This window comes from Carcharodon carcharias, chromosome 8, assembly GCF_017639515.1.
Source record: "Carcharodon carcharias isolate sCarCar2 chromosome 8, sCarCar2.pri, whole genome shotgun sequence".
NCBI classification, from domain to species: domain Eukaryota; kingdom Metazoa; phylum Chordata; class Chondrichthyes; order Lamniformes; family Lamnidae; genus Carcharodon; species Carcharodon carcharias.
The window spans coordinates 19,384,025-19,406,047 of record NC_054474.1 but is presented as its reverse complement, the minus strand read 5'-3'; the positions used below and the strand labels follow the sequence as shown (position 1 = coordinate 19,406,047).

General features: G+C 45.7%; 1 protein-coding gene across 1 annotated transcript in view; it reads left to right on the top strand.

Moving 5' to 3' along the window:
- Positions 1-313: 313 nt before the first annotated feature.
- The window catches only part of LOC121281412, a 72,805-nt gene continuing 51,095 nt past the window's right edge, over positions 314-22,023 (top strand). Inside the window, exons 1-3 of the mRNA XM_041194356.1 lie at positions 314-411; positions 10,376-10,485; positions 16,765-17,103. Of these exons, the coding sequence (XP_041050290.1) occupies positions 10,398-10,485; positions 16,765-17,103 (427 nt within the window). The 5' untranslated portion in view covers positions 314-411; positions 10,376-10,397. The remainder of the gene's footprint in view (positions 412-10,375; positions 10,486-16,764; positions 17,104-22,023) is intronic.

The following is a 22,023-nucleotide window of genomic DNA, read 5'->3' as shown; positions in this document are numbered from 1 at the left end:
AGACAAGCTGGGAGGCAATTCAGAGACGGGGTGGGGGGGTTGGTGATGATGTGTTGAAGGGAGCAGATGGTGAGATAGAAAGGAATGTGGAATGTAATGTTATGTTTTTGGATGACTTTGCCAAGTGGCAGCATGTAGATAGAAGGCGTTCACTGATACATCCATGGAGCTCTCCAGAAGTACCAGGGAGAAAGAAGAGTGGGTGATTGCAGGTGATTGTCTCACTATGATTCAATGGATAAGAATAGAATAACGTCAATAATGCCGACACCCTGAGCTGTAACGGAAGAGGAAGCTCACCAGCCCTGTAAGTTTACTGCACAGTAGTGACAGAGAGCTTCACTTTGTTGTGCATCTCTCTGTCAGGGGTTTTGCAGCTCAGTCTCTGGATCTCTTCACTCTTCCCACAAGGTATGAGGTCTTATTGTAAACATTTCTGTTTTTAAGGATTAATTTAAATGTGATTTGTAAATCAGCGCATTGTTCAAACATCTTGTTCCTTTTTGACTTATCATTATTTCAAAGAAATAAAGGCATTAGAAAGGGTAAAGAGGAGGTTGACGAGGATGTTACCAGGGTTTAGGGGTTTCAGTTATGAGGAGAGATTGGGAAAGTTAAGCCTGCTCTCCTTTGAACAGAAATGGTTAAGAGGTGACCTCAGTTAGGTTTCCAAGATGATGAAAGGTTTTGATAGAGGAAATAGAGAACAAATATTCCCTCAGGTGAGTTGTTCAATAAATAAAGGCCAGAGGTTCAAAACCATTGGAGACGAGCAGAATTTTTTTCACTCAGACAGTTGTTGGCATCAGTTACTCTCTAGCTGAAGAGAGGGGAGGAAGCTGGTTCTACAAATAATTTTAAAAGTGAGTTAGATAGATGCTTGAGAATGAGGTATTTTCAGGGTTACGGCAAAGAAGTGGGGATGAGGGCTGGCCTATCTTCTTCAAACAGCCAGTACAGATATGATGGGTTGAACGGCCTTCTTCTGTGCTGTAAGTTTCTATGCCTCCATGATCCTCTGGCTCTATGAAAGCAGACGTACTATTGCCTCCTGTTCCTCTTTCGACTAAACAAGAGCAGCAGGGATTTAATTATTTGGTCTTATACCCTTTTTCATGAAACTCCAAGAAGGAGGCTTCTTATAACTTGGTAAGTGCCATCTGCTATTTTCCACATTTCAAGCTTTCCTGCTTGTTGCCTGGTTGATACTTGTCTTTAACCCAATTTGTTTTTCTGGTGTTCTGATGTTCTGGTTCTGTTTGAGGCTTTTTTTTTCCTTCAAGCTTCTGCTGGCTATTCAGTTCTTTGATCAATGGTACCAATTTAGTTGAAAATATCTCCCACATAAATAGGAAATAAAAGAGTCAAAGGTTGGACTGTAAGAGAAGAGAGGTACCATTATCAGTGAAATTGATTTGTAGCCCTTTGCATGAGCTTGATGACTGTCCCTACTTCTTGTTCAACTTGTCCAGTGAAAACAATACAGGAAAAAGCAGAAGCTCTAATTCACCTTCTAATTGCTGGCAACTTTTATACCAGCACGTTGAGCTTTCATAGTTACCCTTTATCAGCACAGTAATGCAGGCCAGCATTTTCCCCCTGTCGGGGGTGATGTGCAGGAGCTGGCGTGGGCGGGCTGGTTCCCGATCAGTGCCCACAGTTGGGAGTGCGCAGCCATTTTACATGGGTGGGCCAATTAAGGCCCGCCCAGTGTGACGTCTGCCAGGAAGCGCTGTGCGCTCCCTGTGCGAGCGGGAGGGTATTCCCTGAGCCGGGAGTGTGCTCTTCCCAGTGTATGCGCGTAAAAGAGTGCACAGATCTCCCTGAGGCAAAGTGCTGCTCAGATTTGAAACTTCAAATAAACATGAGAAAAATATTTCACTGCCATGCCCCCTCATGAGACACTGCTAGCCTGGCCTGCCTGCTAACCCTAAGGTTGGATGGGGAGGTCCATTAATGGTTTCAATTAGTTTTTTAATGGCCCTAATAGGCCATTGACAGGTCAACAGGCGTGCAGCTGACTTGGCCGCACATGCCCGCCGAACTGAGAATCTAAATGATGGGGGGTGACGTTGGGACGCACGCCCGATGTCACCCTGCCTCATTTTACCCATCGGTGAGTGGGCCCCACCCCCGCTCGCCGAACAGAAGATTCTGCCCACAATGTTTGTGAGATGGTACAATGCTTCAGCCCTGATGAACCAGTCTCTGACCTACCGTGAGCAGCACCAAATCAGATACATTATCCTTAAAAAATTCTTTCTGGAAATTTATAATCAGATGGGTTACTGCCTATCTGCATTATTTGGATCTTTCAAGTGACAGACAATAATGGAATTGTCATCAACTTGTCTGATTGGTCCTGATTTTGATCACATGACTGACCCGAAGCAGTAGATGATTACCTTAATGTCACATTTTGAGATGAGCCGTACTTGGGTTTTGAACCAATGGCTGATGGATCTACACGTGGTTAGTCTAAAAGTATGATTAAGATAACTATCTACTGCTGCATGTTACATGACTGAAGTCAGCACCTGTTAGACATTGAACAAGCCTGTGACAATTTCATTATTGCCTGACATTTTAAAGAGCCATCTAAAAAATGTTTATTTCAGAGATCATGTGATATGTTTTATCTGAAATTCCAAATACAAAAATTTAGACAAAACTTTTAAACAAAGGGCTCCAACTATGAATTGTCAGACATGGCTCAGTATTAGAACTGCTTTGAAGTCAGAAAAACGTTGGTGTTCAGGAAGCTGAGCACATGATGTGGGCTGATACTTCAGTGCAGTATTGAGGGAGTGCTGCATTGTTGAGGCTTTAAACTGATGAATTTGCTGCCTGCTCAGGTAAATGTTAGTGACCCAAGTGCACAGGGATAATGGGTGCTGGTTGACTCAATACTGAACCTAACTGAGATCCCTTCACCAGCAGCTGGGAATTCTAGTTCTCATAACGATGGGCTGCATCAAAGCCAGCCCATAGTATTGTGAGATGATATCTTCTAATTACTTTTCACTGGGATGTGATCAGCCTGGTAAAGGTCTTTCAAAAAGGCACACAAATTGTCTTTTTTTAAAAAAACAGTCCATCCTCAGAATGTGAGCCTTGCTGGCAAGGCTGATATTTTTTTGCCCATCTCCATTTTCCCTTGAGAAGACAGTGGTGGGTCTATTCCTTGAACCGCTGCAGTAAATGTACTCTCATAATGCTGTTAGGTTTTATTTCATTTGTTCATGGGATTTGGGTAACTTTGGCAAGGCCAGGTTTATTCATTTTTTCTAATTCCCCTTGCGAAGGTGGTGGTGAGCTGACTTTTGAGTCTCTGCAGTTTCTTTGGGTGGGTACATCCACAGTGCTATTAGGGAGGGAGTTCCAGGTTTTTGACCCAGCAACAGTGCATCTGCTGCCCTTGTCCTTCTAGGTGGTAGGGGTTGGGGGTTTGGATGGTTCTGTTGAAAGAGCCTTGGTGACTTGCTGCAATGCATCTTGTAGATTGTACACGCTGCAATCTCAGGTCACTGGTGGATGGAGGAAGTGAATGTTGAAGGCGGTGGATAGAGTGTCAGTCAAGCAGACTGCTTTATCCTGGATGGTGTCCATCTTCTTGAGTGTTGTTGGAGCTCAACTGATCCAGGCAAATGGGAGTTATTCCATCACAATCTTGATTTGCACCTTGTAGTTGGTGGACAACATTTGGGGTGTCAGGAGGTGAGTTACTCACCCCAGAATTCCAAGCCTCTGATCGGCTGTTGTAGTCACACAATATTTATATGGCTGGTCCAGTTCAGTTACTGGTCAATGCTAACTCCAGGATGTTGATGTTGTTGGCTTCAGTGGTGGTAAGGCTGTTGAATATCAAGAGTGGAGATGGTCACTGTTTGGCACTTGTGTGACATGTACGTTACTGCCAAGTTGGTCCAAGCCAGAGTATTTTCCAGGTTTTCTGCATGCAGGCATGGATGGTTTCATTAAGTAAGGAGTTGCAAATGGAACTGCACATGTGCAATCATCAGCGAACATCCCGCTTTTGACCTTAGGCTAGAGGGAAGTTCTAGGATTTCGACCCAACAACAATGAAGTTGTAATGGATTCTAGCGTTGTAATCAGCCATTGAATAGAACCTGACTAACAGCACAGGGTTCTGGGGTCATCAGATTCAAAATGGCAAGGACTTGAGTGTGTTCAGTATGATTTGGAAAAGATTCTAATATTTATGCTTCAAGTCCAGGTTTTTCACTTTAAAAATACACCCTTGAAAGTCTTCCCACACAATGGACAGGATTTTTCAGATGGTGAGATTTCCTGCTCCACAGCCATTTAAAGCTCTGAGGAGTGTTAATTGGCTGGAAATGGGAATTCTGTCTCATATTTGGGAGCAAGCCCAGTCTGAGAGATCTGCCAACAATCTGATAGGACACACTGCACGTACAGTGTTCCAGTGGGGGAATGAGTATACGGTGTGAAAATGGGATGACAATTAAGCCAGTCACTTTTTCCTGGATTTTGTTGAACTTCTTGAGCGTTTTTGTCGTTGCAAGTGGAGAATATCCCATTCCTGACTTGTATCTATGATTTGGTTGAGAAGCTTTGGGAATCAGGAGGTGAGCCACTTGCCACGGAATGCCCAGCCTCTGACCTCCTCTAGAAGCCACTGCATTTATATGGCCGATACGGCTGAGTGTCAGGTCAAAGAAATCCCCTAGTTGGGACGTCATCAAAATCACATTATTACACGAAACACGTGCAATCAATGCGGCAACAGTGAATAAGAAAATGTAAATTGTTGTTAATTCATAACATCAGTTATTTAGAACATAAGAACATAACAAAGAGGAACAGGAGTAGGCCATTCGGCTCTTCGAGCCTGTTCTGCCATTCAATAAGATCATGGCTGATCCTCTTGTGTTTTGATTTCCGCATTCCCATCTAACCCCGATAACCTTTGATTCTCTTGCCTAACAAGGATCTATCTACCTCTGCCTTAAAAATATTCAATGACTCTGCCTCCACAGAGTCACAAAGTTCCAAAGTCACAAAACCCTCTGAGAGAAAAAAAATTCTTCTCATCTCTGTCCTAAAAGGGCGACCCCTAATTTTAAAACAGTGCCCCCTAGTTCTGGACTCACCCACAAGATGAAATATTCTTTCAACATCCGCCTTGTCAAGGCTGTTCAGGATCTTGAATGCTTCAAATCAAATCACCCCTCATTCTTCGAAACTCGGGTGGAAACAAGCCCAGTCTGTCCAACCTTTCCTCATAAGACAACCCACTCATTCCAGGTATCAATCTGGTAAACCTCCTTTGAACCTCCTCCAATGCATTTACATCCTTCCTTAAATAAGGAGACCAACATTGCAAACCATATTCCAGGTGCGTCTCATCAATGCCTCTATAACTGAAGCATAACATATTTACTTTTATATTCAGTCCCTTTTGTAATAAAGGATAGCGTTCCATTAGCCTTCTTAATTATTTGCTTATCTGTATCCTAACTTTTTTGTGACTCATGTACTAGAACACCTAGATCCCTCTGCATCTCAGAATAATGCAGCCATTCTCCATTTAAGTAATACTCTGCTTTTTTGCTCTTCCTGCCAAAGTGAACAACTTCACATTTTCCCATAAATAAACTCCATTTGCCAGATCTTTGCCCACTCACTCAACCTATCAATATACTTCCCTACCTATCTTTGTGACATCTGCAAATTTAGCTACCATGTCTTCATTCCCCTCTTCTAATTCTTGATGTAAATCGTAAAAAGTTGAACCCCCTGTGAGACTCCACTGGTTACATCCTGCCAATCAGAAAAAAAGTCCCATTTATGCATACTCTATGCTTTCTGCCAGCCAGCCAATCTCCTATCCATGCTAGTATATTACCCCCTATACCATGCACTTTTATTTTCCATAATAATCTTTGATGGGGCCTTATCAAATGCCTTCTGGAAATCCAAGTACAGTATGTCTACAGGCTCCCCTTTATCTGCTGCGCATGTCACTCCTTCAAAAACCTCCAATAAATTGGTTAAACATGATTTTCCTTTCACAAAACCATGCTGACTCTTTCTGGTTGCCTTGAGCTCTTCTAAGTGCCCAGCTACAACCTCCTTAATGATTTATTCTAATAACTTCCCCACAACAGAAATCAGGCTAATTGGCCTATAGTTTCCTGTTTTCTGCCTCCCTCCCTTCTTGAATAGAGGGGTTATATTTGCTACTTTCAAATCTGATGGAACCTTTCCAGAAGTGAGCAAATTTTGGAAAATTAACACCAGCGCATCGACTACCTCATTAGCCACCTCTTTTAAGACCCTAGGATGTAGTCCACTGGGACTCAGAGACTTGCCAGCCCTCAGCTTCATCAATTTGCTCAGTAACATTTCCCTAGTGATTTCAATTTCACCAAATTCCTTTCTCCCGTTCACCTCCTGATTTGCAGCTATTACAGGAATGTTTTTTGTATCCTCTATAGTGAACACAGAAGCAAAATATTTGTTCATTTCTTCCGCCATTTCCTTATTATCTACTAGTAACCTGCCACTGCCACTCTTTAGAGTGCCAACACCCACTTTACTTACACTTTTCCTTCTTAAATACCTGTAGAAACTCTTGCTATCCGTTTTTACATTTCTAGCTAACTTCCTCTCACACTCTAACTTCTTTCTCCTGATTAACCTTTTAGTCATTCTCTGCTGTTCTTTATATTCTGCCCAAACATCTGTCCTGCCACTCAAAACAAAAACAGAATTACCTGGAAAAACTCAGCAGGTCTGGCAGCATCGGCAGAGAAGAAAAGAGTTGACGTTTCGAGTCCTCATGACCCTTCGACAGAACTTGAGTTTGAGTCCAAGAAAGAGTTGAAATATAAGCTGGTTTAAGGTGTGTGTGTGAGGGGGCGGAGAGATAGAGAGAGAGAGAGGTGGGGGTGTGGTTGTAGGGACAAACAAGCAGTGATAGAAGCAGATCATCAAAAGATGTCAACGACAATAGTACAATAGAACACATAGGTGTTGAAGTTAAAGTTGGTGATATTATCTAAACGAATGTGCTAATTAAGAATGGATGGTAGGGCACTCAAGGTATAGCTCTAGTGGGGTTTTTTTTTATATAATGGAAATAGGTGGGAAAAGGAAAATCTTTATAATTTATTGGAAAAAAAAGGAAGGGGGGAAACAGAAAGGGGGTGGGGATGGGGGAGGGAGCTCACGACCTAAAGTTGTTGAATTCAATATTCAGTCCGGAAGGCTGTAAAGTCCCTAGTCGGAAGATGAGGTGTTGTTCCTCCAGTTTACGTTGGGCTTCACTGGAACAATGCAGCAAGCCAAGGACAGACATGTGGGCAAGAGAGCAAGGTGGAGTGTTAAAATGGCAAGCGACAGGGAGGTTTGGGTCATTCTTGCGGACAGACCGCAGGTGTTCTGCAAAGCGGTCGCCCATTTTACGTTTGGTCTCTCCAATGTAGAGGAGACCACATTGGGAGCAACGAATGCAGTAGACTAAGTTGGGGGAAATGCAAGTGAAATGCTGCTTCACTTGAAAGGAGTGTTTGGGTCCTTGGACGGTGAGGAGAGAGGAAGTGAAGGGGCAGGTGTTGCATCTTTTGCATGGGCATGGGGTGGTGCCATAGGAGGGGGTTGAGGATTAGGGGGTGATGGAGGAGTGGACCAGGGTGTCCCAGAGGGAGCGATCCCTACGGAATGCCGATAAGGGGGGTGAAGGGAAGATGTGTTTGGTGGTGGCATCATGCTGGAGTTGGCGGAAATGGCGGAGGATGATCCTTTGAATGCGAGGCTGGTGGGGTGATAAGTGAGGTCAAGGGGGACCCTATCATGTTTCTGGGAGGGAGGAGAAGGCGTGAGGGCGGATGCGCAGGAGATGGGCCGGACACGGTTGACGGCTCTGTCAACGACCGTGGGTGGAAAACCTCGGTTAAGGAAGAAGGAGGACATGTCAGAGGAACTGTTTTTGAATGTAGCATCATCGGAACAGATGCGACGGAGGCGAAGGAACTGAGAGAATGGGATGGAGTCCTTACAGGAAGCGGGGTGTGAGGAGCTGTAGTCGAGATAGCTGTGGGAGTCGGTGGGTTTGTAATGGATATTGGTAGACAGTCTATCACCAGAGATTGAGACAGAGAGGTCAAGGAAGGGAAGGGAAGTGTCAGTGATGGACCACGTGAAAATGATGGAGGGATGGAGATTGGAAGCAAAATTAATAAGTTTTTCCAAGTCCCGACGAGAGCATGAAGCGGCACCGAAGTAATCATCGATGTACCGGAGAAAGAGTTGTGGAAGGGGGCCGGAGTAGCACTGCAACAAGGAATGTTCCACATACCCCATAAAGAGACAGAGTCGGGACTTGGAAAAATTTATTAATTTTGCTTCCAATCTCCATCCCTCCATCATTTTCACGTGGTCCATCTCTGACACTTCCCTTCCCTTCCTTGACCTCTCTGTCTCAATCTCTGGTGGTAGACTGTCCACCAATATCCATTACAAACCCACCGACTCCCACAGCTATCTCGACTACAGCTCCTCACACCCCGCTTCCTGTAAGGACTCCATCCCATTCTCTCAGTTCCTTCACCTCCGTCGCATCTGTTCCGATGATGCTACATTCAAAAACAGTTCCTCTGACATGTCCTCCTTCTTCCTTAACCGAGGTTTTCCACCCACGGTCGTTGACAGGGCCCTCAACCGTGTCCGGCCCATCTCCCGCGCATCCGCCCTCACGCCTTCTCCTCCCTCCCAGAAACATGATAGGGTCCCCCTTGTCCTCACTTATCACCCCACCAGCCTCCGCATTCAAAGGATCATCCTCCGCCATTTCCGCCAACTCCAGCATGATGCCACCACCAAACACATCTTCCCTTCACCCCCCTTATCGGCATTCCGTAGGGATCGCTCCCTCCGGGACACCCTGGTCCATTCCTCCATCACCCCCTAATCCTCAACCCCCTCCTATGGCACCACCCTATGCCCATGCAAAAGATGCAACACCTGCACCTTCACTTCCTCTCTCCTCACCGTCCAAGGACCCAAACACTCCTTTCAAGTGAAGCAGCATTTCACTTGCATTTCCCCCAACTTAGTCTACTGCATTCGTTGCTCCCAATGTGGTCTCCTCTACATTGGAGAGACCAAACGTAAACTGGGCGACCGCTTTGCAGAACACCTGCGGTCTGTCCGCAAGAATGACCCAAACCTCCCTGTCGCTTGCCATTTTAACACTCCACCTTGCTCTCTTGCCCACATGTCTGTCCTTGGCTTGCTGCATTGTTCCAGTGAAGCCCAACGTAAACTGGAGGAATAACACCTCATCTTCCGACTAGGGACTTTACAGCCTTCTGGACTGAATATTGAATTCAACAACTTTAGGTCGTGAGCTCCCTCCCCCATCCCCACCCCCTTTCTGTTTCCCCCTTCCTTTTTTTTCCAATAAATTATAAAGATTTTCCTTTTCCCACCTATTTCCATTATATAAAAAAAACCCCACTAGAGCTATACCTTGAGTGCCCTACCATCCATTCTTAATTAGCACATTCGTTTAGATAATATCACCAACTTTAACTTCAACACCTATGTGTTCTATTGTACTATTGTCGTTGACATCTTTTGATGATCTGCTTCTATCACTGCTTGTTTGTCCCTACAACCACACCCCCACCTCTCTCTCTCTCTATCTCTCCGCCCCCTCACACACACACCTTAAACCAGCTTATATTTCAACTCTTTCTTGGACTCAAACTCAAGTTCTGTCGAAGGGTCATGAGGACTCGAAACGTCAACTCTTTTCTTCTCCGCCGATGCTGCCAGACCTGCTGAGTTTTTCCAGGTAATTCTGTTTTTGTTTTGGATTTCCAGCATCCGCAGTTTTTTTGTTTTTGTCCTGCCACTCATCTTTGCGGAGTTGTGTGCTTTTTTTTAAAAAAAATTGTGGAGTTTACTGATCAGTTTTATTTAACCATGTGTCAGTGAAAACTATGCTAAAGAAATCTTTTGCAGGTTTACATTTTGCCCATTCTTCCTACAATAGATAATTACATTTCTCTTTTGATTTCAACTTCAATTACTTAATTTTCAGTTCAAAAGTCCACGTGGCTGATGGATTAAAGGTAGATTACATATGGTCATTGGGATGAATAAATTTCACTACTGAGCATTATTGAAGACAGTTATTGTACATTTGACAGTTCCAAGTTTGAATGAGGACATAATTTTGCAAGTTGTTTTGTCTCATTTCTTTTCCTTCAGTCTGAATAATTCATATTGAAGAAATCTGCCTCAGTTACACATCAGGAGTTTTTTTTGTGCCATATACCTATATGTATCTATATATCATTATCTAAATATATATTTCTCACAGGAAAAGAGACCGTATCTGTGAAATGAGTCTACGATTTTTCTGCAGGAAATTGCCAGCTGGCTCGATGTTCGGTTTCTTTGTGTTTCTACTTCCACCTGTTTTCACACAAAGTAAGTGATAATTTCCACTAACCACACTCCCATTGTTTTACTTTATCATGGTGTTTAATGAATTTACACATACGGTACTCAGAAATAAGGTATTATCCTTATTATCATATTCCTGCTCATTTAAACAGGATGTGTTAGTTTGCTTTTCAGATTTCTACAATGGAACAATGGGTTCGAAGGTCCACAGTAGCCCTCGGCTTCTGTGCCTCCAGCTCTTTTCAGGGCTCAGTAGGGGATCTGTGTGCCATTTCTCAATCAGCTGCGCACAGTTTGTGACATGTCTGCACGTTGATCAACTTCTGAACAGACGAGGTGAGCCACGCAGAGAGAGCACAGGTTTCGCTACGATTGCTGGATTCCGTCTTGTCCAAGGTGTAATAAATTGCGCTCATGTGGCCTTCAAGGTGCGAGCAGATGAACCTGGAGCATTCGTCAGCAGAAAGAGTTTCCACTCAATGAATGTTCATATCGTCTGTGACTACAGGACACAGATTCTCCAAGCTTGTGCCCGTTACCCTGGGAGCTCACATGATACTTACGTCTTGCAGCATTCCCAGGCACCAGGGCTGTTTGTGGCTCCCGCACGAGTAGATGGATGGCTCCTAAGTGACAAGGGCTATCCCATGAAGAGGCAACTGATGACCCCACTCCATAACCCAAGAACTGAGGCCAAGGAGAGATAGAACATGAGTCGTGCCTCCACAAGGGCGATGGTGGAGAGGACCATCGGACTGCTGAAGATGCGCTTCAGATGCCTGGGCCGGTCAGGGGGAACGATACAGTACCCTCCCTCATAGTTGTGCACAACCTGGCTCTGACAAGGGGGGACCCAATGGAGGTTGAGGAAAGCGAGGATGATTCAAGTGATGGCTCAGAGGAAGAGCCTGGAAAAGCACAAGGTGAGGACCTTGAGGCAGAGGATAGGAACCTTCATGGAGGCAGGGACACAAAGGATGCTTTGATGCAGCGAACCTTCTGCCAGGTATCCAAAGCATCGATGCTTGGTCAAGCCAATGGCACTGTCTCCTTTGCTAATAATCAATAAATGAGAACCCAACCCAGTACGCCTGCACCACACAATGCCATACTTTTACAAACCAGTGCTGCATCTGGCCCCTATTCAAACCATCCAGCCAACTCAGCCCATTTAAGTCAAATAAATGTTTATGTTACTTCACATGAACAACAAAGGACAAAGTGTCCACCCCTCACACAAGAGTCAAAATAATTAATGCAAAAAATGTCACCAATGACAGGCCCCTGCTGCACTCAAGATGACTTCAACTTACATCTGTGGATGCTGCATCTTGGTTCTCCACCCCCCCTCCCCCCCCCCCCACCCCCCCCCCCCCCCCCCCCCCCCCCCCCCCCCCCCCCCCCCCCCCCCCCCCCCCCACTGCACCAAACCCCCGGCAGTGGTGTTGGAGATAGCCTGCTGATTCCACTGTCCTGGTGACCCTGATGACCTTGGCAGTTGGCCATAGGAGCCTAAGCGGGCTCTGCCTGGGAGGGTGCATCCAGCCCCATAGCTGCGCACTCCTCAGTTATTGCAGCATCATCAGGTGCAGCTGCAACAGGCAGAGGGGTAGAGGAGCTAGTGCCCTCAACCACAGTACCCTGAGAGGAGCGCACAGAAACGACAGGCACCTCATCTGCCAACGTGAGGTGCGTGTGCACCTCCCTGCTCACCATTGATGTACGGGCATCCAGTAGAGAGACTAGCTGCCTCATCCATCTCTCACACTGGAGATCACTGCCTGTGTGAGGGTTTGCAGGTCCAAGTGCAACCCCAGGGACCACTGAATCTGCTCCTGAAGCTGCCTCTCCATGAGGGCCACCACTCTCTCAATTGTGTGCTCGGTGTTAAGGGTCAACGTAGAACTCATGCTCCGCATGGACTCCTCCATGATGGACACCATGGCACGCAGACCCTTATGGATCCCCACCAGTTCTTCCCACGCATCCTGCTAGACATCCAGCAACTGCCGCCTGATATGACTCCAGAGGCTTGTCATCTGCTTCAGATATACCATGATCCTGGTCTCCAGCTGTGCTCCCACTTTCAGCTGCCTGGGGCCTCTCTGCCTCTACCAGCTACTCATGTGAGTGTAATGTGCCCTCACCACTGTACATTACCCACGGAACCGAATACCGAATGACCACCGACCTGTGAGTATCTGTACTTGTGCCTGGTTCAGAGAGGTGGTGTGAGGCTGATGCAGGTGTGCTGTTTTCCCCAGAGCTCAATGAGGTGGGGGGGGGTGGGTGGGGGGTCCTCATGGTTTCGGCAGCTCCTGTGGGTGGCGCATCTGCAGGAGGAAAGCTAAAGATCAATACATACAATCATCATAGTCACTATACATGCTAGGCGGGCAGAAGCAATAGTGGAGACCTGCTGCATGGTGCCATCTGCATTGGAGGTTCAATGGGCTTTCTGGCTACAACAGTTCAGTTTCTGATAAGAGGAGGCAGTTATGTTTCCAGTACCCTCTGCACATGCACCTCCCACCTATACTCTTACCTTCATCTGAGACCCCTGCCTCACTGTGACCAGAGCAGTGAGCTGGCCGGTCGCATTCCAGCTCCAGTGCATCACTCTTGTGCTTCATGAGGAAGCATAGATCTGGCACAGCTTCACCCATTCTGCGGCGTCCATGGCGCTATGACTCCTCTTCTCCTCCCACCCGGGCAGTGTCACTGTGGCACCTTTCACCCTGCAATGCACTAAGGTCAGTCGTGCTGACATCCCAGCCTTGGCTTCAGTGCCTGTTGGCGTACACACTCTTAAACAGCTGAACGTTCTGAGCAATGGACACCTGACTAAAGTTCTCCGCACAGGTCGATGCCATTTCTGCCCTCAGCCGTGCTGACCCCAGTAGATCATTGAACCTTTTGTGGCACTGAATCCACGTGCGGCGCACCATGTCATGCCCACTGACCTGGGCGGTGACCCCTGTCCAGGCCTTCTTGGTCAGGTGGGGCGGCCTTCTCATGCCAGCCCTGGGCATTAAGATATGCTGCCTGGCACTGACCTCCTCAAACAGCACTCATCTGAGAACTTGGCGGGGGGGGCGAAGAACGCCTGCCCGACTTGCCCTCCTATCTTCCATGAGCATCAGGTGCTGAGGCCATGACTGCGCACCAGGACACTTGTTGGATTGCTTCCAAACAGCTCCCTCAGTCTCCCCCAGGACTCCCAGCAGCTTTCAGGGAGCTGCCTCTTCCATTTCTTGAACGCCCCGCCGAGTTCCCATTGGACCCAGCACCCTGGCAGTCGTGTTTCACGCCGGGCGGGCCTTAATTGGCCACTCTGCGTAAGACTGCCCGATCTTAGCCGGGACTGAGTCTTACATCAGCTCCTGGTCGCGCTGACTTCGGGTGAACCCTGAGGGTAGAATTCAGGCCCATGTGTTTGAACCTGTGCAGCTGACAGAAGTTATGGTTGGAGAAAACATCATTTAAAAAGCTTTGAACCGATTTTTGCTGTTTCTCACATTGGATCACATTTTGATCTTGCGTTGAAACCTTACTGTGAGGATAGCGCGCACAGAGACACTTGTGGCTTTTTTGGTAATTGTCTTGTGAGTTGTTATTTAATCAAGGCTCCCAGACATATGGGGCAGGATTTTACATTTCAGGCTGAGACCCCGACGTTGAGGTCAAAGGCCTGTCCTGAACACATACCGTGTTTGGAGTCTGACATGGATTTTGCTTGGATTGGCCAATTTAGTGGCAAGAGGCCATGCTTGCTGTGGGAGAGAGAGAGGGCACCTCAATCTTGGGGCACCCTCTCAGCAACTTTGATAAAATTGAAATAAAAAATGGCCACAGGCACAGAGCCGTGGAAGGGGAACTGATCCACAGGGTGGTGTGTGCCCACAGAAATGGCCTAGTAGGCAGGACAGGGGCCTCAAAAACTTCTTGGAGCACTGCCTTACCACCTCACTGTGGTCTGTCATGGTGGTGGGGGGGTGCAGGGCCGGGGGGGGGTGGGTGGAGGGGTGAGGGGGGTGGGTGGGGCACAGGCTGACTTATATTTCCTTTCGGTTCGGTAAGTGTCCTCTTAAATAGATGAACAATCTTCTCACTATGAGTAACCATCCACCCCCAATAGGGTCTCCAGGAATACGGCTCAGGGTGGGACAATGCCAGCAAACTGGCACGCTGTCCGGCGGCCTGAGATTATGTTGTTATCCTTGAAATGCAGGCCGGAGACAACTTGGAAGTAGAAATACAATCCAGTAGTGATGAACCTCTGATCAATGTCACCAAGTGTTTGTTTTTTTTTCCCTGTATCAGAGCCTGCAGTGAATGCGACATTATATAGTGCTTTCACTTAATGGGGAGAATTATTAGCTGAGCAGGTGCCAGAGTTGGCAGCGCGCCCACTGACAATCGTTAAGGCCATTAACAAGGCCATTGAAACAAATTTTTCACTGCCCATCCAACCTTATGGTAGGGGAGGGGGGACAGACGAAAAGGACAAGTGGCCTTTGCATATTTTAGGAAGCCTCATCCACAGGCGGGATACGGTTTCCAACAGCAAATAAAAATAAAATAAAATTTTAAAATTTCATTTATAAAATGTCCCTACTCATGTGTCAGAGGGCACATGTTTTATAGCATTTTTAAAACTGTTATTTCTAATTTTTAAAACCCTTCAGAGCGCAGAGCTGCCTCAGGGAGATTTTCAAGCACGCACTTGCACGCAATCGCAAAGTTTGTGCTCGCCTTCCTCCTGCCAACCTCCCACCAACCACCACCCCCCCCCACCCCACCCACGAGTCCCCCCAACGCGGGCAGCGCTGAGCGATGCCGTTCATGTTTCATGCTGGGGGGGCCTTAACTGGCCCACCAGCGTGAAATCGCGGTCCGGCCCTGGTCGCGGGCGGAGGTCAGCTTCCCGAGTGCCCCCTGCCCACCCCAGCCAAGCCCGCCTGACAAGGGCAAAATTCTGCCCCATGTGTTCCTGTTTCATTACAACTCTCTCTGGATCTAACTCCTTAATGTAGTAGCCTTTCTAGCCTCTTTATTGTGCTTGGAAAGGATTTTTCTCTCCCTTCTTGTTCAATTTTGGATAAATTATATTTGGTAAAAAAAGTGGGGGTTGGGGATCGGGTGGGCATCTCCCTGCAGATTTTCATCATTTGATTGATTTTACAGACATAAATATGGACAGACATGTGAAATAGTCAAATGTTATCAGGTAAGGCATCAGCCTTCTTCATTACTACATTAGCGATCCTGAAACACAAAGGGCAGCACAGGTTCCTGACATCTCTTATTCTAATGGCTTGAGCAATGGGATTTAAATTTTAAACATCCATCTGAAGCCAGACAATGGTCTCTGAGGTGATCAATCACCCACCAAATTTGTCGTGGATCCAGATATTCCCCTCTTCTGACTGCCTCACTGCTGCCTCAGCTTGACTCTTGTAGCAACCACCTCTCTCTCTCCCTCTCCCAGCTGAATTCCTTGGATTGAAACACAAATCCTGCTTGTAACCACAATAATTATGGCCTCAGAAAAGTCCCTAGGGTTCATGGTTTCTGCAAGCTCCTGTATTTTCTATATCTCCAGTAGCAGGCAAGATGGTTGCTGTGTCATGTGATTGGCCTTCACTGCTAAGTCATGATGCAAAGGGAAAAGGGTTTACCCATCAGGCAGTGATTAAGTTCCAAATATCAAGGGGTATCTCTCACAGGACAGATGATTAATCTACTTCATCTTATTTAGCCAACTGGGACAGTCCAAAGTGGTTGAATATTAATGCCTCAGCTGATCAAGATGACAGTGAAACAGATCGGTGTCCTTAGCACCCTCCTTGCAAAATGAGTTTTATTAGTCCTTCTTTGTTCCTGGTGGTTTCTGTGGTCAGAGAATCTAGTAGCCTATTATCCTTATATTTTGTACAGAGGTCAGACACTGGCAAATGTGAAGTCCATCCAGGGAACTGTCCAGACATATCGTCTGGCAAATCGACTTTCAGTGGTTTCTAGAAACTTGGTCAACTTGTAGGATAGGTGACTTCCGCAGCTCATTTAAAACACAATCTATTTGCAGTTCTGGCTGTTTCCTACCATTACAAAAACAATCCAAGGCACTACACCAGCTGATGAAACTAACAATTAATATTTCTCATTGCACATGATACATCTTTGTGACAATATAAAGACTATGACTGTAGCTAAATGAAGTGTAATATTAATTATTTCAAATGGGATTGATGGAGTGTGGTTTAAATATTAAAATATTAATGCTTTCCTTCTTCCTAACAGGTAACCCAATTCAGATTTATTTTTTGGATGAGGGAGACGATGTTTCATTGAAAGGACCAGACGATCCTGGAGATGGTCCTGTTGTCTGGGAATGGAAACCACACTCAGGGCAAGAAGCCCAGCAGCTGGTTACTTTTCACAAAAGCAGCCAGTGGGATGGAGAATGGAATGAACACTTTATAAACAGCGAATTGTACCAGAACATAGAGAAGAATCGTGGTGGCATTAATCTGAGAATTAGAAATCCGACATTTAATTTTTCAGGATCGTTCATCTTGACTCAAACACAGCCAACACATAAGATCCTTCTGAAATGGTATGAAGTGTCTGGGATCAAAGGTAAGTGGCATCAAGTCTTGAAAAGATTTGATAAAATGATCCTGCGTAAAAAATTTCATGTGGAATGTTGAGAGATCGCCAGGATCATGTGAAGTTTATATCAGCCAGTGCAGACTGCATCTCCCAGAGAAACAATCAGGGGAACGATTTTGTTCATTATTTCTCCTGAAATGGTCAACATAAGTTAAGACATTTTAACAATTTCAAAAATAATAGATAACCGAGGAATCCACTCCACAGAGAATATTATGGTCTGTACACTGACACACTTTCTGTGGGATTATTGAACCCTGTTACCAAACTAAAAGCTCCCTTGTAGAAGGGAAGCTCAGCTTTATGGGATGGATATCAAATTGGTCATTTCACTGCTCCTGATTGATGTCCAGGGAATCTGTTTAATGTGTCATTTAATTGAGGTGCCAATGGATGTCAAGTGTCTGTAGAATTTGTTAATGCCGTCAGATCAGCACAAAGAAATGGTACAGACACAACCTGTGAACTCAATATTATTTAAAACCTTTAGTGTAAATGAATCCAAATCTTTAAATTTTGATAACTAAGGATGTCACTAACCAGCTGCACACCCAGTTTAAAAGCAAAAAATGCTGGAAAGACTGAACAGGTCAGGCAGCATCTGTGAAGAAAGAAACAGAGTTAATAGGCAGGATTTTCACTGTGCAGTGGAGGCAGGCTCGATGCAGTCGTGCTGGAAATTTTGTGCTACCAGGCACTGTGCCACTGGTATGACCTCACCTCTGATCTATTTTGAGGAAGGCATTATCTTTGGGCGGGGGAGAACGTTGCTGATGGTTACCTTCCTGTCAGTGGCAGGTGAACAACTTGGCTGATTAAAGTGCCTTTTGAGGGCAGTCTTAGTATGCAAGAATGACCCAGACCTCCCTGTCGCTTGCCATTTCAACACACCACCCTGCTCTCATGTCCACATGTCTGTCCTTGGCCTGCTGCATTGTTCCAGTGAAGCTCAACGCAAACTGGAGGAACAGCACCTCATCTTCCGATTAGGCACCTTACAGGCTTCTGGACTTAACATTGAGTTCAACAACTCCGGACCATGAACTCTGTCCTCCATCATCACCCCCTTTTTAATCTCCTTTCTTCTACATTCATTTTTCTCTTTTATCACTTGATTCATTTTTATTTTTATTCATTTAACCGTAATTTTATCCTTTTTTTTATCCCATTTTCAATCCTTTTTTCCCCACCACCACCACCCCCTCCCCACACCCCATTCCCTACAGGGACATCAGTCACTTGTTCCATGTTGTTCTTTCCCACAATGCTATCTCTGTTCTGCTATAATCACATTCTGCTTTCTTGCCTTTGCGCCACTATTAACACCTTTTTTTTAGCACTAACCACTACCATCAACACACCCTTTGTCCTTTAGCTCATGACATCTTTATCAATCTCTCCTTTGTCCCCACCTATCACTGGCCTTCTATCCAGCTCCACCTGCCCCACCCCCCCTTAAGCAATATAAATTTCATCATGTTTGCACTCCTCCTTAGCTCTGAAGAAGGGTCTCAAAACGTTAACTTTGTTTTTCTCTCCACAGATGCTGTCAGACCTGCAGAGTTTTTCCAGCATTCTCTGCTTTTGTTTCAGATTTCCAGCACCCACAGTATTTTGCTATTATTGACATACCTTTCATCAGGACATTGTGGTAAAAACAACAGCTCGAGTCTGTAAGCTGAGAGTAACCTAGGACTTTTATTTACAAGCATATGCTGAGAGGGCACAGCCTGGTCTACAGAGTGTCTCCCCTAAACAAAAGTCTGAGTAGCATATTTATACCTGTTAGTTATCACAGTTCACTGTAGTGCCTAGTACAAACTCCAGTTACATACCTAATGAGCAGAATTATTCAGGCTGAAGATATCTCTGTTATCTCACTGGGAGGCTGGAAAATGCCTCCCAGCTTGTGCTCTTATCACCCTAACAATTGTTTGCTAATCCTGTGAAGGCCATTAAGTTTTATGACTTGTGATTGTTAGTTGGGTTCCCACAGTGCCACACCCATCATGCCTATGTGTGGGCTACACTTCCCATCATGCTTAGAGAGAGCTCTCATAGCTACATTTGTCTATTCTAAATGCATAGATAAAAACAAAAAAACTGCGGATGCTGGAAATTCAAAACAAAAACAGAATTACCTGGAAAAACTCAGCAGGTCCGTCCAAGGGCCCAAACACTCCTTTCAAATGAAGCAGCATTTCACTTGCCTTTCCCCCAACTTAGTCGACTGCATTTGTTGCTCCCAATGTGGTCTCCTCTACATTGGAGAGACCAAACGTAAACTGGGCGACCGCTTTGCAGAACACCTGCGGTCTGTCCACAAGAATGACCCAAACCTCCCTGTCGCTTGCCATTTTAACACTCCACCCTGCTTTCTTGTCCACATGTCTGAAATTGGCTTGCTGCATTGTTCCAGTGAAGCCCAACGCAAACTGGAGGAACAACACCTCATCTTCCGACTAGGCACTTTACAGCCTTCCGGACTGAATATTGAATTCAACAACTTTAGGTCTTGAGCTCCCTCCTCCATCCCCACCCCCTTTCTGTTTCCCCCTTCCTTTTGTTTTTTTCCAATGAATTATATAGATTTTTCTTTTCCCACCTATTTCCATTATTTTTAAATATTTTTAAATCTTTTATGCTCTCCCCTCCCCCACTAGAGCTATACCTTGAGTGCCCTACCATCCATTCTTAATTAGCACATTCGTTTAGATAATATCACCAACTTTAACACCTATGTGTTCTTTTGTTCTATTGTTGTTGACATCTTTTGATGATCTGCTTCTATCACTGCTTGTTTGTCCCTACAACCACACCAACCCCCTCCACTTCTCTCTCTCTCTCTCTGTCCATCCCCCCTTCCCCCCCCAACCCACCCCCACACTCACCTTAAACCAGCTTATATTTCAACTCTTTCTTGGACTTGAACTCAAGTTCTGTCGAAGGGTCATGAGGACTCGAAACGTCAACTCTTTTCTTCTCCGCCGATGCTGCCAGACCTGCTGAGTTTTTCCAGGTAATTCTGTTTTTGTTTTTTATTCTGTCCAATGCATGTCCATCCTAATTGGTTACCCCACTTCAAGTTAATCCTGTTGACCTGTTTTTCACAGTTGAAGCAAGTCCACAGTGGCCTCTGGTGGGCAGGGACATCACTCTCAGTTGTACCATCTCCAGACTCTCAGATACAGTCAGTCTTCACTGGAAACAGAGAGACTCGTCTCAGCAGAACAGGAGGAGAACTGATCAGATCCGACTAAATAATACAGCCTATTTGATAGTCAAACATGTTACAGTAGAGGATGGGAACTTGTATGAATGTGAAGTGAAGGAAAATGGATCCAATGTTATCACAGGAAATGCAGATTTTCCTGTGTCTCAATGTGAGTGCAATTTCCTCACAGTAGATATTCGGAGTTACTAATATCAAACTGTTACATATAAAGTGAATTTAAGCATGTCAATCATCAGCACTTCATGTTCACAGTCAGTACGCATGGGGCCTGATGCACGTGTCAACATTGAACAAAAAAACTAGCCTCTTTCCCCTCAATACCACTTCCAACAGAGCTCTGCTGCTTTTAGAAATGCTTCTAGCTGCTGCACTCTCGAGGCTTCATATAAGCATTGAGCTGGGAGCAGGACTAAGGGAAGAGGAAAGGGCAGGGAATCAATGGCCATGAATGGGAGAGGGAAGGATGGAAATGATGGGGATGTAGAGGAGAGATGGTCGACAGAGAGATGTTGATTTGCAATGAAACAGTGAGTGGGACGAAGCAGCGACTGGGAGTTGGGGTCTATGGGAAGGCAGAGGGAAAAGCTGAATGTGGCTCTTTGGTGGCAAAGATAAGAATTTGCATTTGCAAGAAGTGTCGAAAAAAGACACGATTGATCAATATTGATATAGATCAGCGTGAGTCCAAATCTAACTCACAGAAGATATTAAATAGTTCCTGAAAAAACACTGTTACACATAAAGTACTGCGAGAACAGAGATAGCATATGCTTCGACTATAGCTCGAGTCCTTATATTTCCTTTGGAACATGGGTGGAAATATAACATTGTGATCAATATCAACAGCCAGAGCTTGATGGATCTGGCAATCATTCATAAAAGAGTTGATGCTGGGCAGCAACATTCTCACACAGCTCATCAGTGACCAAAACAAAGAGAGAACTCTTTCCTAAACGTGACGCACTTTCCTCACTGCATGGGGTGGGGTTTCAAAGCAGCAAGCAGGCTTTATAATGATTATTCATGATGTTAAAATGTATTTAAATGGTCATTGCGCATGGGGAAGTGGGTTGCGCCATTGAAGGCTGGAGCAGACAAGAGAACCCTGCTTTCCCGCCTGTAAAACAGATCTTGAAGCTCTCAAGATATTTTCCCGCCTGCCTTGATACCCGGTGTGGGCGGGAGCAGAAAATCTCAGCCTAAGTCCCGTTCGCCCATCCTCAGTGACATATCCCTGTCTATCAACACATCAAATCTAAAATCATCATCATCATCAACAAATCACTCAGCAGCCTCACCCCAATTTACCCTTCCCCAGAAATTAAGAAAGCCAGCAGCTCGGAGCACTGGGCTTTGCTGAGTTTGTCGGTTTTCCACAGGTGCAGGCTGCTATTGACTACCCTCATGTGGCTACTGAAGCTCCCTGGCAACAGGCAACTCCAATACATAAACGGGGCGGGATTCTACCCGCTCAACGTTCAGCCGGTCTGCAACCAGAAGCAGCAAATAATGCAGGTGTGTGCAAGACACCCAGAAAGCTGCCACGCCTCATACATCTTGGGCAGATCACAGATCCCTGACACCTTCAAGGGTTCAGATGAAAAGGATGCCCGCCTCGTGTGTGCGGTGAGTGTGGCAGTGGAAGGGATGAG